This window comes from Medicago sativa, chromosome 5 (assembly GCF_051527215.1).
Source record: "Medicago sativa cultivar Bolivia chromosome 5, Bolivia_mono, whole genome shotgun sequence".
Classification (NCBI taxonomy): Eukaryota; Viridiplantae; Streptophyta; class Magnoliopsida; order Fabales; family Fabaceae; genus Medicago; species Medicago sativa.
In genome coordinates this window covers 50,708,481-50,722,418 of record NC_140753.1, presented here as the reverse complement: position 1 = coordinate 50,722,418, position 13,938 = coordinate 50,708,481, and the positions used below count along the sequence as shown (strand labels likewise).

Here is a 13,938-nt window from a genome sequence, read left to right as displayed (position 1 = left end):
GAATGACTTCATATGATATGGGAAAAGCCTCCTGTGTGAGTTGAAAATGGCGGTATACAATTCGTAACCCTGTATTTTGGCGCAATTCATGCTTGAAGGGTTGGCAGGTAATGTCATTGGAGGTTTTGAATATGGATCTTCTACTGCTTATAAGTCTAATTTCTGACTACGAAGCCTTTTTATGAAGCTCTCTGGAGCGGTTGAAAACTATAAGATACTTCAATCAAAATACGACGGCTCATGGCGGAAAATGTGGCTCTTACGGCCAAAGGTTGCGATTTGACGGTAAGCACAACTATCTCTTATTTCATAGCCTTATTTCCTGCTCTTCATATTGATTAGTGACCTGTGATGGTTAAGTTTTTTATTGCTATGGGTTTTTTTTGCATACTAATTTCCCTAGATTGTGTGATTATGAAAGGTTAAATTTGAAATGAGAATGGCAATGTCCTGATACCTTGATTTGCTTCAATCCTTCTGTCGATCTTAAGGACATGATGATATCTATTGGTATGTAATAAATATTTCACATTCATTTGCAGTCTGTTCAAGGGAACAGAAACGATGTAGCTACTAGAAATGGGGTATATTTCCTCTTACTAATTTATCATTCTAGGAAGTAATTGAGGTATATAATAAATATTAGAATAGTAGGACTCTCATAATATTAGGACATAGGAATTTTGTTAGATTAGTAGTCTTATTTTTAAAAAAATTATCCAAGACTGAAGCTCAAAAGAGTTAGAATGGGATAGGCACAGGCACATGCACAAGTAATAATCCCTCAGATAATTTTTTTACTCATAAGTGGAAATGGAAATTGTCTATTCTTTTATTTTATTCCTGTGTTTGATATTTCTGATCTTCTTTTATTGCAATCTCCTTAAGTGCTGTTTTTGATCTTGCAGAATAGGTCATCTCCTCTGAAATATGTTTCAAGTGAAGTCTGCTTTGAGTTCTTTAAACGTTCTACAAGAATCAGTGAAGAGAGGAAGGAAAAGCTGAAAGATGATTTCTCAAACTACACTGAAGTTGAAAGCGAAAGTAATCATTTCACTGACCCAAAGCTATGGTCTCTTATGGTCAGAATGACATGTTTCCTCTTCATAACATCAAGGTATATCTTGGAATGAATTATTTCGTTTTGTTCTAGAATTTTCTTGGAGCTTTCTTTTGCCTTTTTACTGTTTGAATTTCCTCTTGCAGTCAAATTAAGTCATTCATGTTTACATATCTTTGATTTTCATCTCTTCTTCAGCATGTATTGGATTGACAGTTAACAACAATTTATAATGTAGTTTTTCTATTTGCCTTAATTTTACGACAATTTATTAGATAGGAATGCCAAGGTTTTAATTACAACAATTTGTTTGACACAAAAGAACTCTTCATATAATTAAGATTAATATGTGTCTTATATATCTGAATTCTAATATATGTGTTATGATATCTGAATTAGTTTTGAGGAATTCTTTATTGCATTGGCTTCTACAATTGTCAAGTTGGATAAAATGTTGAAGCTAGAAGATATAGAACTAAAGACCATGTTGGGCTCCTATCTATGTTCGCAATCAGTTCACTTTTAAGCGTACCTATTATGGTTTATGAGACTTGATTTATGTGGATTTGGTAATGTCCCTTTAAGCTATTATGGTATACTGCAGGCAAGAAGGTTTCTACAGGGTTATATTTGTGAGGGATATAGAATGAGAGAAGAAAATAGTTATGTAGTAACCTGCTGGCAGGACAGGTCTTTGTTTTCAACAATAGTGTGGAGAGCTAGGAAGTAGTTAAGACTAATTTTCAAGCAAGAATAAGAAGGGAATATTAGAAAGAATAAAAATATGATATGAAGTGAAGAAATAGTGGGTAGACTTTTGAGGGTTTTAATTTTTCTCTTTGTTTTTCTTTGTTTGAATGAAAGAGTTTACCAATATGGTAATGAGTATCCATTTCATCATTGTCAATTTAGAGATACTTTTATTTTCCTACTTAACTGCTACTCATTTTGTTCTTCATGAGTTAATATTGACCTCCAAGCTTTTCATTCCTATGATATTCTTCTGTGAATTTATTACATAAGCTTTTCTGATATTTTATTACATTTCATTCCCTTCTGTGAATTTCTGAGCATTCTGATGTATTATTACTGATAAAAGTGAAGCACTTTTTATGTGTTTGTATGAAACAATTTGTTCATTCCTATGGCTTGGTTGGAATATCTGAATAAGTGAAACAAAATGAACAAAATAAAATGACCACAGCATTGTTCACACATTTATGATATAGTGAATGAGAGTATTCAAGTGATTAAATCATAAACTATCTTGTCTTTACATGTGTGCCTAATTACTTGCTGTATCCGGGTTTATAAATCAGGTAAATTCTTTGCCTATGTCGGTATGTATGATTTATTCATCATCAATTATAATTTCATATCACTTAGAGATAATCATTATATCATCGTTATGTTGGTCTGCAAGAACTGAGAACTTGACGAACTAGAAACAAAAAAAAAAAAAAGTGATTTCAATGAAACTTGACATGTAAAATGTATTTACAATACTATTTTCATGCATTGCATTGTTTTTTTCCTTTAAAATGTCAAATTCATTCTGATTGGAATGTAATGTTTCTTCTGTGATGAGCAGCTTCAGCTGGACTTGGTTTTCTTCAGTTCTGCAATCTAAACAGCTACAGATCAATGTTCATCGTCGGCTTTTCTCTCTTCATAAGTCTATCTGTTCCACAATTTTTCCATGAATATCTCACACTATTTGGACATGGCCCTGCTCATACTGGATCCACCTCGGTGTGTGTGTGTGTGTGTGTGTGTGTGTGTGTGTGTGTGTGTGTGTGTGTATATCTCACTGAACAAGTTTCCTCTTGCTATAAGGATAACCATCTTTGATTATTATTCTGATTTTCTTGCAATATGCAGTTCAACAATATAGTGCAAGTGATTTTCTCATCTTCAGCAACTGTGGCAAATATAGTTGCTTACTTCTTGGATGCCACCATGAGTCATAAACACGCCTCAACTCACCATGACAGTGGGAGACACTGGTGGGAAAAATTCAGGACCTTCAGGCAGGATATCAGAAGTGATGAGTTCTATGGATTGCCTATGAATCTGAACAGATTTTTCCCTTCAGCCTAAATGCACTCTTTTATTTCAAAAGAACAACATTAATTTTGTTGACAGATCACTGTTCCTAATCTCATAGTAAACTGTTCCTAATCTCATAGTAAAACCGAGGGGTTTCGAATCTTGGAATGCAAATTGTATGCAGTCACCTCTCTCTTTTCTTTCCACCTGCATTATTTTTCTATTTTTCTGGACAAAATAAATCAACAATAATGATTGTGAATCCAACAAATTCAACAACTCACATTGGAGTGACAGGAACTAGATGTTCCATTAAAGACATCAAGTGTGTTTGTAAAGCCAATAAAAAAAGAATAAAGAAAATGAAAGATTAATTTTGAAATTGATAGTATGGAAAAAGTTATTACAAATGAACTTCATATTGTGATCCTAAGGTAATTAATATAATCACGTTCTTTAAAAAATATAATCAAGTTAATATCCAATTATATCTAACAATTTGATCATTAATACAAAGAGGTTGTTAGGGAAATTAGAGATGAGTTTGAGACTGCTTCTAATCATGGAATGCTGAGAAATCTCCAAAATGTACGTCAGACACATCCGCGACCAGTAAACAACGAAAGGTAGTGGTTATTTTTGGAATTGAAGATGATGAGGCCATTTTGTGTTGTATAACTTCTGTTTTGGTTTCGTTTATGGTAGACCTATCTAGGATTTGATATGTTATGGATCATGGTTTTTTATATTTATATGCATGTAATATCTATGTTCGAATCAGTTTACTTTTAAGCGTATTAACAAATGTGTGTTTGCCAACAAAATTATCCGGAAAAAAAAAAAAAAACAATCCACCCCGTGCGAAGCACGGGTTGACAACTAGTTCTTATATAAAGTACATAAAAACTGTAGTGCTCTCTTGAACTATATAAATAAAATCAAAATTTTAATTCTATGAACACGAAGATTAGCTCCATCATTATACGTAAAATAAAAAATTCAATAGTAAACTTATTTCCATCCACACCCAATCAATTTAAACTAAACGATCCGAAGAACGTTCTCCAACATCAACTTCATCCATAACACCCATTGTTGCATTGTTTCCATCCTTTGTTGATCTCATCGAACCAACCCGGCCCAAAAAAGACGGACCACATGTGAACCCTTTATGGTCCAACCGGTTCTCTACATTGAACCGCTCATATTGTAGAGAATTCCTCCCCACACTCCTTGTTCGGTAACCCCTTCTCCCACTCCGTAATGTAGCATCCCAAGTCTTTGTTCGGCGCAACGTGATATCACCCATTAATCGATTATGCACTTCATCCGGCAATCTCAACGTGAACCGCTCACAATCCTCATCCGACCGAACCATTAATTGACCCGTTGAGTTAGACCGAGAAAACAATCTCATAAACCCAAATCCCACTGACATGGACCGAACCGGAGTCTGGTTCATACCATCAAAAGTCACACTAGGATTCACTTTTACAACTTTTTTCTTCTCATCCAAATCAACTGGTTCAATAACATCCGGCTCATGATTAAAAACCGGCTCAGCCAAATTTGGTTCAGAGATCTGTATCTGAATAGAAGAACCAGCATCATCCGAACCGGGAACAAGTTCAGCTCGACAAACCGGACAAGTAGAGTGATGCAACAACCAAACATCAACACAATCACGATGAAACACATGGCTACAATTAGGAATCAAACGCAGCGTTTCATCATCCGCAAACTCATTTAAACACACTGCACATTCTAACGTAACTCTTCCAATCTTAAGATCCTTCACCTCCGAATATACAAACTTCGGAAAATTCTCGATGATCGTTGGATCAAGACCACGCGGTTGCAGGCAAACATCACCACTGGTAACCGGAACAGTAAGATCGACCCTTCCTCGTATTCTTCGTTCTCTGCATTGGCGAGTGTAGATTGAAATGAAGCCCAATGTGAAGAAAACCATGACGAGTATCACAAGGACTGATGCCATGGTTTTGTCGAACTTCATTTTTGCGAATGCATCTTGCGGTGGTGGTGGCTGAGCTGTTGCCGGAAAGATAAAAGAAAGAAGAAGAAGAAGAAAAAGAAACGGACGTTTGCATGCATGGCGGTGATAAAATTTACAGAGTAGTAAGAAAGTGAGAGATGCGGGTGCAGGGAATATGGTGTGAATGCGCATAGTGGATCATAGATAGAGGTGAAGTGTGAAGGTGTTGAAAGAATAGTGATGGAGATGGAATTTGTGTACTCTTTTACGTTTCTTGTTATTGAGAAAGTTTGTTGTTCCTTAAGAGTAACGTAAAATGGAGTTTTGATTAATAAAAGGTAAAGTGTGATTATGACGTTATGGATTTAATGGATCAATTTGGTTTTTTCTTTTGGGAGTACTAGAAAAACAATATAACGTGAGGCACACTACACTTCAAGTTTATTTTGTAAAGAGAAAATACCATATTTTTTTTTTTCTGTTGAGAAAAGCTGAGCAAAACTATTGGTAATCTTTGTTATAAAACCAGTAAAAAATTTCCTTAAACAAAAAGAGTAATTCCTTTTTATTTTATAGTTTTTCACCTAATAATTAATTTTCTTACCATACTACGTACAATTATTTTATAGTACTCGTGAGCTTAACTCAGTTGATAAGGACAATGCATAATATATGCAAGGTTTGGGTTCAAACCCTGGCCACCACCAAAAAAAGAAGAGAAAAGCACCAATTTTTTTTCAACCCTAATTTTCTATGATTGATTGATTGTGTGAAATTTATACTTTAAAAATAAAATTTACTACTAAACTCACAAGAAAATTGTAAGAGAACAGGGTTATAGCCAATGATACTTATACGACAATTTTTGATAACTTAATTTTTTTGGTCTTATTTTGGGAGAATAAAAAGAGTAACAACACAATGAGATTAATTATAAAAGAATAAATAGTCTCAAAGGTTGTCATAAAGTGATTGTACAAATATTAACTCTATATATGTGTGTAAGTGGTGCAAATTTGTGGATGTACTTCATTTATTATACTCCCTCCATTTCAAAATACATGTCCAAGTCAATCACTTCACACTTGCCAATGCACAATTTTGACCGTTAATATCTTTAATTATCTAAAGTAAAAAATTATAAAAATTTAATATTTTGAAAATATTTGTCGAGACAAATCAAACAACATCTTACATGCTAATATTTGTATTTATACATTAGTTAAAAAGTATGGTCAAAGTAAGTCAAGTGAATAGTGCACATTGCAAAAATTGGACATGTATTTTGAAACGGAGGAAGTAAAACATTGATTGCTAAACTAATTGTTTGTTTTTTAAAAGTAATGAAGAGGGGTATATTTTATATAATTAAAAGGAAAAAATGTTATTTTTCAATGGATAAATTAACTAATACAGGACTTACTTTGTTCAAACCCTTTAAGCATGTAAAATACTACTTAAGGATCAATTCCTCTTTCAACAGCTGTAATTATATTCCCATCACCAAAATTCTAAAACTAGACATCATTTAAAAAGCTCCTAGTCACTTGGATCACACTTCGTTGGTTGACAAAAAAAAATCATAACACAATATATACTCCCTCCGTCTCTATATCTCAGCACTCTTTTAGTAAATGTAAATGATGCTTACATATAGGGAAGGAGAGAGTATTTTTCATGGTTGACATTGTTTTGTATTTTGTTATAACTATCTTTATTATTATATTTTCGTTCATGTTGTGAATTCTATATTTATAAATCCAAACGTTGCTCATGACTTAGAGATCTTGCAACAACATCTTTGGAAAGGAAATGATTCAAGAAATACAGGGCCTCGGGTTTACACTGATGAGGAAGGGAGAGAGGCGGCAATCAGATATTTGAAGAATAGTTCTGCTGCCACGGAAGAGCCCTTCACTGAGGTGGTGTCTAGGGCCACGAAAAAGAAGAAGTATAAGGGTTTTTAGGTTCATAATACTCGATCCAAAGGTAGGTTACCATATTGATTCTTGGTCTTTCTTTGGGTTTTTCTCGTTTCTTTTCCTTTTTGTTTGTTTTGCTTTTTTGTCTTGTTATTTTCTGGGTTTGTCTTTTGTCTCCCGTTTGTTTTATCTTGTATCGTTTGAGAAGGTTTTGGTCTAGCCCCATTCTCTTGTGTTCTTGTTTCCTTATATATATATATATATATATATATATATATATATATATATATATAGGGTGTTGCAATTGGTTCACCTTCTGCACCCCTTGTTTTATCTTGTATCGTTTGAGAAGGTTTTGGTCTAGCCCCATTCTCTTGTGTTCTTGTTTCCTTATATATATATATATATATATATATATATATATATATATATATATATATATATATATATATATAGGGTGTTGCAATTGGTTCACCTTCTGCACCCCATTTGTCAAAAAAAAAATTCTATATTTATAAAATTATTTCCTAGACAATTTGATACAATTTTTTTAACGGAGACCGTCAATAAGGGATTATTATAAAAAAAATAGTGTTAAGAAAATTTGTTTCACTTCAATAAATTTACTCAACTTCGGCTTCATTTTCTTTTTTTTTTTATTAAAAAAAAATCAGCTTAATTTTGCTATATATGTTCAAGTTCAACATCATTAATATGTGGGAAACGTGATATATTAGAATAAACCATACCAAACTATAGGATGGGACTTCTCACTCATTGATGCTCAGCAGAATCCTAATCTCATCTGTCCCCAAAAATAACAACAACAGAATAAACCAAACGTGGCTCATCGATGTTTAAATTATTAAACGAGTTTTTGCTACTTTTTTTATTGGAATTTTCGCTGAAATGAGTGACGACAAGTTCTTCTGCTATGGGATACACTTTTGTCTCAACGCATTTTCATCATTTTTCTTGTTTCTGCCGTGGCGTGTACACGCCATTTACTTTGAAAAATCCGTATTTCTGTTTTGGGTTTTTGCAATTGCAATGATCCATTTTTGGATAAATTTTGAAGTGAAAACTTATTAGATTAAAATAGTCAAATTACATGCACTTCAGTTACTCCGAAATCAACCATTCATTTTCAATGAAAATTAACTATCGTTCGTTTGTCTACATCGGTTGATTGCTGGTAGTAAACCAAGAGTTAACTCTTGTTGGCAATTAACTATGAATTTTAGAGAAAAACACATCCATGTAAGACAACAACAAGAACTTACATAAAACATAATTTAACAACGTAAAACACATAATAAAACATAACATAATAGATCATGAATCAACATAAATAACTTCATCATCTGGTTTCTCTATCCAAGCCCTGATTTCTTCGCAAGTTCAGAATCGAATCAAATTTTTCCAAATATCTTTGAAAGATTTTACCAACTAAGCGTCCAACTCGATCCATCCTTTAGTATTGTACAGATCAAATATTTAGAACAAAGTTCTCATGTCGTCGTTGTTTCTAAGCTTCATCTTGGCGAACTACAAGCTTCCATCTGAGCAGTGGAGGATCTTGACTAAAAATGTGGGGGGTGCCAAATAATTGTAACTTTTATATACAAGTTTCATAAAATAGACACAAATTGTTATGTGTTGCAGTGATTTCCAAGGCATAAAACAACCTCAATAGCAGTGGTTCGAATCCTTCCAAAAAAAATTTGTGAATAAAAATAAAAACACATGATAAATATGCAAAAAAAGGAGACAAAAGGAATCGAAGCCACGACCTCTTGAAACAAATCACCTTCAGTTTCCACAGCGACACTATCGAAATAGCAAAAAAAGGAGACAAAAGGAGTCGAAGCCACGACCTCTTGAAACAAATCACCTTCAGTTTCCACAGCGACACTATCGAAATACCATAGAAATTATGCCTAATATAGTATAAATACGAAATCTGGTGGGAGCCATGGCTACCATGGGATCTTGGGAAGATCCGCCACTGCATCTGAGTCGGCCGAAAGGCATCATTACTCAACACTGCCTACCATCCTTCTGTTTTTGTGGTTGAGTCGAAAGTTAATTTGGTCCAACTGATCCTTCAAGTCAGACCACTCAGTGCCTGAATTAATTAAGTTTTCCCCTCGTTATAGTATATTGCGGTTAACTTGGGGTTGAGAACTACTAAATAAGTTAACTGTTGTTGGCACATACGACACTTAATGTAACTACCATTGTCACCTACAACATTTAGCTTATGTTCTTGTCAGTTATAGAGGCGGAAACTTTTTTTTTCACTACATCATTAAGTCATACCTTTCATTCATTCATTCAAATCGTTCATAAAATAAAACCTAAATCATTGAAAATAAATTTATTCATTCATTCATTCATATTGAAATAAATTATTTTGGTATGTCTTACGATAAACAAAAAAAATATAACCAACATTCATTATTTAACATAAAACCAAAAATAATCAAATAAAAAACTATCGTCACTTCAACTGCCTCCTCATTTTAGTAATCGAATATGTAGTGACTGGCAGCATCTCACTCCAATTCCTTAACATAACACCACACAAGTCTTCATAAGTATGACCATCACACAACCCCATCCAGCATTTTGATGCAAATCCTGATGATCATCAATGAATCAAGACTACCCATAGCATGCTTTTGCTCAATGATTAGTTCCTCTTTAGCAGGCCTAGGGGGTTCTCCCTCAACAAGTTCAGTTGAGATACCTGATATAACTAGACCACGTATCTAGTGCGAGCTTCCATGGATCCCCACCACCATATCCCGCTCAGCTTTAGGCATGACGTGCAACAAGAAATCCAGGAAAGCCTAAACTACCTGGGCTGCATCAAGAGCTGTTAGAAAAAATATAGTGAGGGAGCTAGTGGTAGGGACACACATTAGTGATGAGCATATTGTAGGAGGAGACACATTAGTGATATGGTGAAACCTTCAATATTATTGACATTGCATCTCAATGGCTTGACATGCTTGAATACAATTGCACCCATATAAGTTTATTTATAGGTGCTTGAAGATATTGTTTCTAGAACTAGAATAATCTAGGTCTTGCCTTTTCTACATTAGAATATTATAGATGTTTCTAGGCTACAACTTAACCTAGACATTAATAGAACAATCTAGAAACACAGGTATTTCACTAGTGTCGCAGTGGAAACTGAAGGAGAATTGGTTGAGAGATCATGGGTTCGATTCCATTTGCCATTTGTCTCCTTTTTCTTCCATATTTACAATGCATTTTGTCTCCTTTTTCTTCCATATTTACAATGCATTTTTATTTTATTCACAAAAAAAATTACTTGGCAGGACTCGAACCACTGAAAAATTACTTGGCAGGACTCGAACCACTGATCTTGAGGTGGTTTTTATGCCTTGAGAACCACTGCAACACGTACCAATTTCTGTTTATTTTATGAAACAACTTGTATATATAAGTTAAAATTATTTGGCTCCCCCCACATTATTAGTCAAGATCCGCCACTGTAGAAACATATAGTAACTTTAAGCTATTCTAGTTTTCTCTAATAGACATTGTCATCATTTTAACTAGAATATTCTAGAAATATGTATCAATTTCAACAAGAGCACGCACATATGATGGATGTCAGAGAATGTCCTGCATATGCCTGTACTACCTTTTCACCTGCTCTGGCAAGTGATGATACACCTTCCCTCAACCACACATAATCCAACCTGAGTACCAACATAAATCCTCGAAGGCATGCACCTCTTGATGATCATTGTAGCCGCTAAATACAACGCCGTCAACGTTTAGATGATAGAGGATTAATTTGTAGGGCTCTGGTGTAGCGTGGCCCTCCTAAGAATAAAGCTGGAAGCGTATGGAAGTGTGTCATGATCCCCCAATGCCTCATGAAATATCACATCAATTTGCTTGTTGCTCTTGTGATAAGGAGGATGTTTGTGTACCTATTCAGGCACAATATTAATTATTATGCCGGTTTATATCAAAAATAAATTGTATCGAACCACACACTGTGCTTAGTCTCGATATCGCTTAAATCCACGTAATTTCTAAAATATATTGATTGTATACCCTTTATGCTTCAAATATAACTCCACATATCCCTCAGTATATATGTTTCCATTTCAGGACAACAATGCGATATCGATTGAGTTATGGTGGTGCCTCAGTCAATCTTATTCCAAGAGTGGAAATATGAGTCAGATATAAGGAAAATGCAAACCAGTATAACAGGAACTAGTTTTAATGGGAAAAGGTCTGCCTCAAATAGAGTTGTGATGTTAAATTTACAAGTAGGAACTTTGAATAGAGTTAGTATGTTTGTCGCAATTCTCTCAAAATCCATTTCTAATGCTGTACTTGGAAGGGATCGAATTCATGTTGTGGAGGAAATACCATCATACACTACAATTATAGAGAGCATTAAATTTAGGAAGAAAAAGTTTCTCACTTTCAATCCAGTTGTTCTTACACCCACAATATCACACTGCAGTTGTATAGAATCCATGTCTATTTGGGAGATGAACCATAGCAAAAGTAATCCAATCATTAATAAAGAAAAAACTATTTGATCTCTGCAATGCTATGATGAAGTGACAAATCGAGGAATTGGGCAAAAATCATGAGATACAAGTCATAACGTTTCAAAATTTTGAATAAACCAAATCTACATTAAGCTCTCAAAGAAATCTTACATATATTTTCTTAATTATGTAAAAACATATACATGAACATGAACAACTGAGTACTATTACAAGGGATAATCAAATAACACTCTAGACCTAATTAAATAACATAAGTTTAACCTAACCAATCATCCATTCTTTTTTTTCACAATCCAAGTTTTTATTGAATGGAGTAGAAAAGAAGTATTTAACATGTGACAATGATCCACTCTTGCAATTAACTACACAGGAAACAAAAGATCAGAGGATCGTTCGTCATCATCATTGTCGATATCAACTCCCAAACACTTCATAGGAGATTTTCTCACCGATTTATTATTCCAACTATTCCTAAGAAACCCTAAATAATTCTCTTCTTCCGCACTTCCAAACCTTTCATACTGCACTTGACTCATCCCACTTCCACAACCAAAACTTCTTGACCTATATCCGCACGTGCCACTGCTCATTCTGGTAAAACTTACACAACTTTTTGCACGCTTAAGCGTCGTCGTGTTCATCATCATCTGCTTTCGAACTTTATCAGGTAACCTCAGTGTAAACCTCTCACAATCCTCACCTGGTTGCACTAACACACCTGTCGAGTTTGAGCGTGATAACAAGAGAATAGATAAGAATCCTGTTGATCTTGACCGTATTGGTGCAGAATATGTTTGAGACCTACGAAGTACATCTACCTTAGGTGAATTTTCCACTTCCATGTTGGCTTTCTTTTGTTCCTCTTCAACAATATGTTCTACTTCTTCCTCATTTGAAATTTGTATACTCAATTCATGACGATGATCTTCTCCTTCTGGTATCTGATTCGATATCATTGTAGGCTCAGTGGTGTCAATATCGGGTCTTGGAGCAAGGTTAGCACGACAAACTGGGCAAGTATTATGTGAGACAAGCCAAATATCGATGCAACCATGGTGGTACACATGGTTACATTTAGGGATTAAACGCAATGTTTCATCGTCTTGAAACTCATTCAAACAAACAGCACAAGCCAACGTGCTTTTCCCGATCTTGAGTCCCTTGACGTTGGAGTAACGAAAAGTTGGGAACGTGTCTATAACTTCTTGGTTGAGACCGTTACATGGCTCGTTGTTTTGTGACCGGAGACCATTTGCTCCGGTAGGTAAAGTCAAGTCAAAAATAACTCCTTGTTGATGATCGGTGCATTTAGCTGAGTAGAGAGAAAGGAAACCGGAGAAGAGGAACATAAGGGCAACAATTCCCATTATGGTGGCTACTGATTTGTTGTTCTCCGTTGGATCTTCCGATCCTATTGCTTGACCGATTACCGTTGGTGAGATTTGTATGAGAGTAATAACAAGAACCAAAGTGAGCCATGCTTGGCTATGATTGAAACTCAAGAGTGTAAAAGGACTATTGTTTTGCATACTGATCATTTGAATGTAAAAATGATTTTAATAAATCATACCTTTGAATGAATGTCACGGTTTTGGTAGTTATGAGCAAACTCTAAAATATGAACGTTGGGTAATGGTATAATAAGGCTAAATTACCTCAAAACAATTTTTTTTTTTTGTACACAAAGCACAAACTTTTGATTCGAAGAAACAGAATTGCGGTGGCATAATGATTCCCTAAGTATATTAGTTTTTTCTGAAAAATAATTAAGAAAACAAATGTAAAGTCCATTTAGTAGACATTATGGCTACATTTTCTTTTTGGTACAACATTATGGCTACATTATAGTTGTATATTTTAAGTTTTATGGGTGGTTTTGGTAGATAACGTGGGCTTTTGCCTATCAAACCTTGCCATTGATTAGTCTTTTTTTTTATTCTTTTGAAAGGAACCATTCAGTAACTTTTGGAACTACATATGAACTTTTTTAAAAAATAATTTGTCATGAGTTCGGGAAGCCAACAAGATTTGGCTCCTCTTCGTTGTGCATGGCCAAAGGATTACTTGTTTGTTTGCTGAACTATAATAATTAGTGGACGAATCAAATTACTTCATAAATAATTTTGGGGAATTAGTCACTTTAGTCCCTGAATAGGAAAGGAGTAGTCACTTTAGTCCTTGAATGCAGAGAAATTGCAAAACAGTCCTTGAATGTAGACTATGTTGGTCAATTTCAGGGACTAAAGTGACTAACAGAGTCTGCATTCAGGGACTAAATTGACTAACAGAGTCTGCATTCAGGGACTACTTTGCAATTTATCTGCATTCAGGGAC

General features: G+C 34.5%; 2 protein-coding genes across 2 annotated transcripts; both read right to left on the bottom strand.

The window, feature by feature from the left end:
- Window positions 1-4,002: 4,002 nt before the first annotated feature.
- Window positions 4,003-5,650, bottom strand: LOC146922763 (RING-H2 finger protein ATL11-like). The gene has a single exon (XM_085715547.1). It carries the CDS (start codon window positions 5,295-5,297, stop codon window positions 4,146-4,148), a length of 1,152 nt encoding a protein of 383 aa, XP_085571673.1. The 5' UTR covers window positions 5,298-5,650; the 3' UTR covers window positions 4,003-4,145.
- A 6,081-nt stretch (window positions 5,651-11,731) lies between these two features.
- On the bottom strand, window positions 11,732-13,471 carry LOC146922762 (RING-H2 finger protein ATL34-like). Its single transcript, XM_085715546.1, has one exon. The coding sequence runs from the start codon at window positions 13,140-13,142 to the stop codon at window positions 11,967-11,969; it is 1,176 nt and encodes a 391-aa protein (XP_085571672.1). The 5' UTR covers window positions 13,143-13,471; the 3' UTR covers window positions 11,732-11,966.
- Window positions 13,472-13,938: the final 467 nt, after the last annotated feature.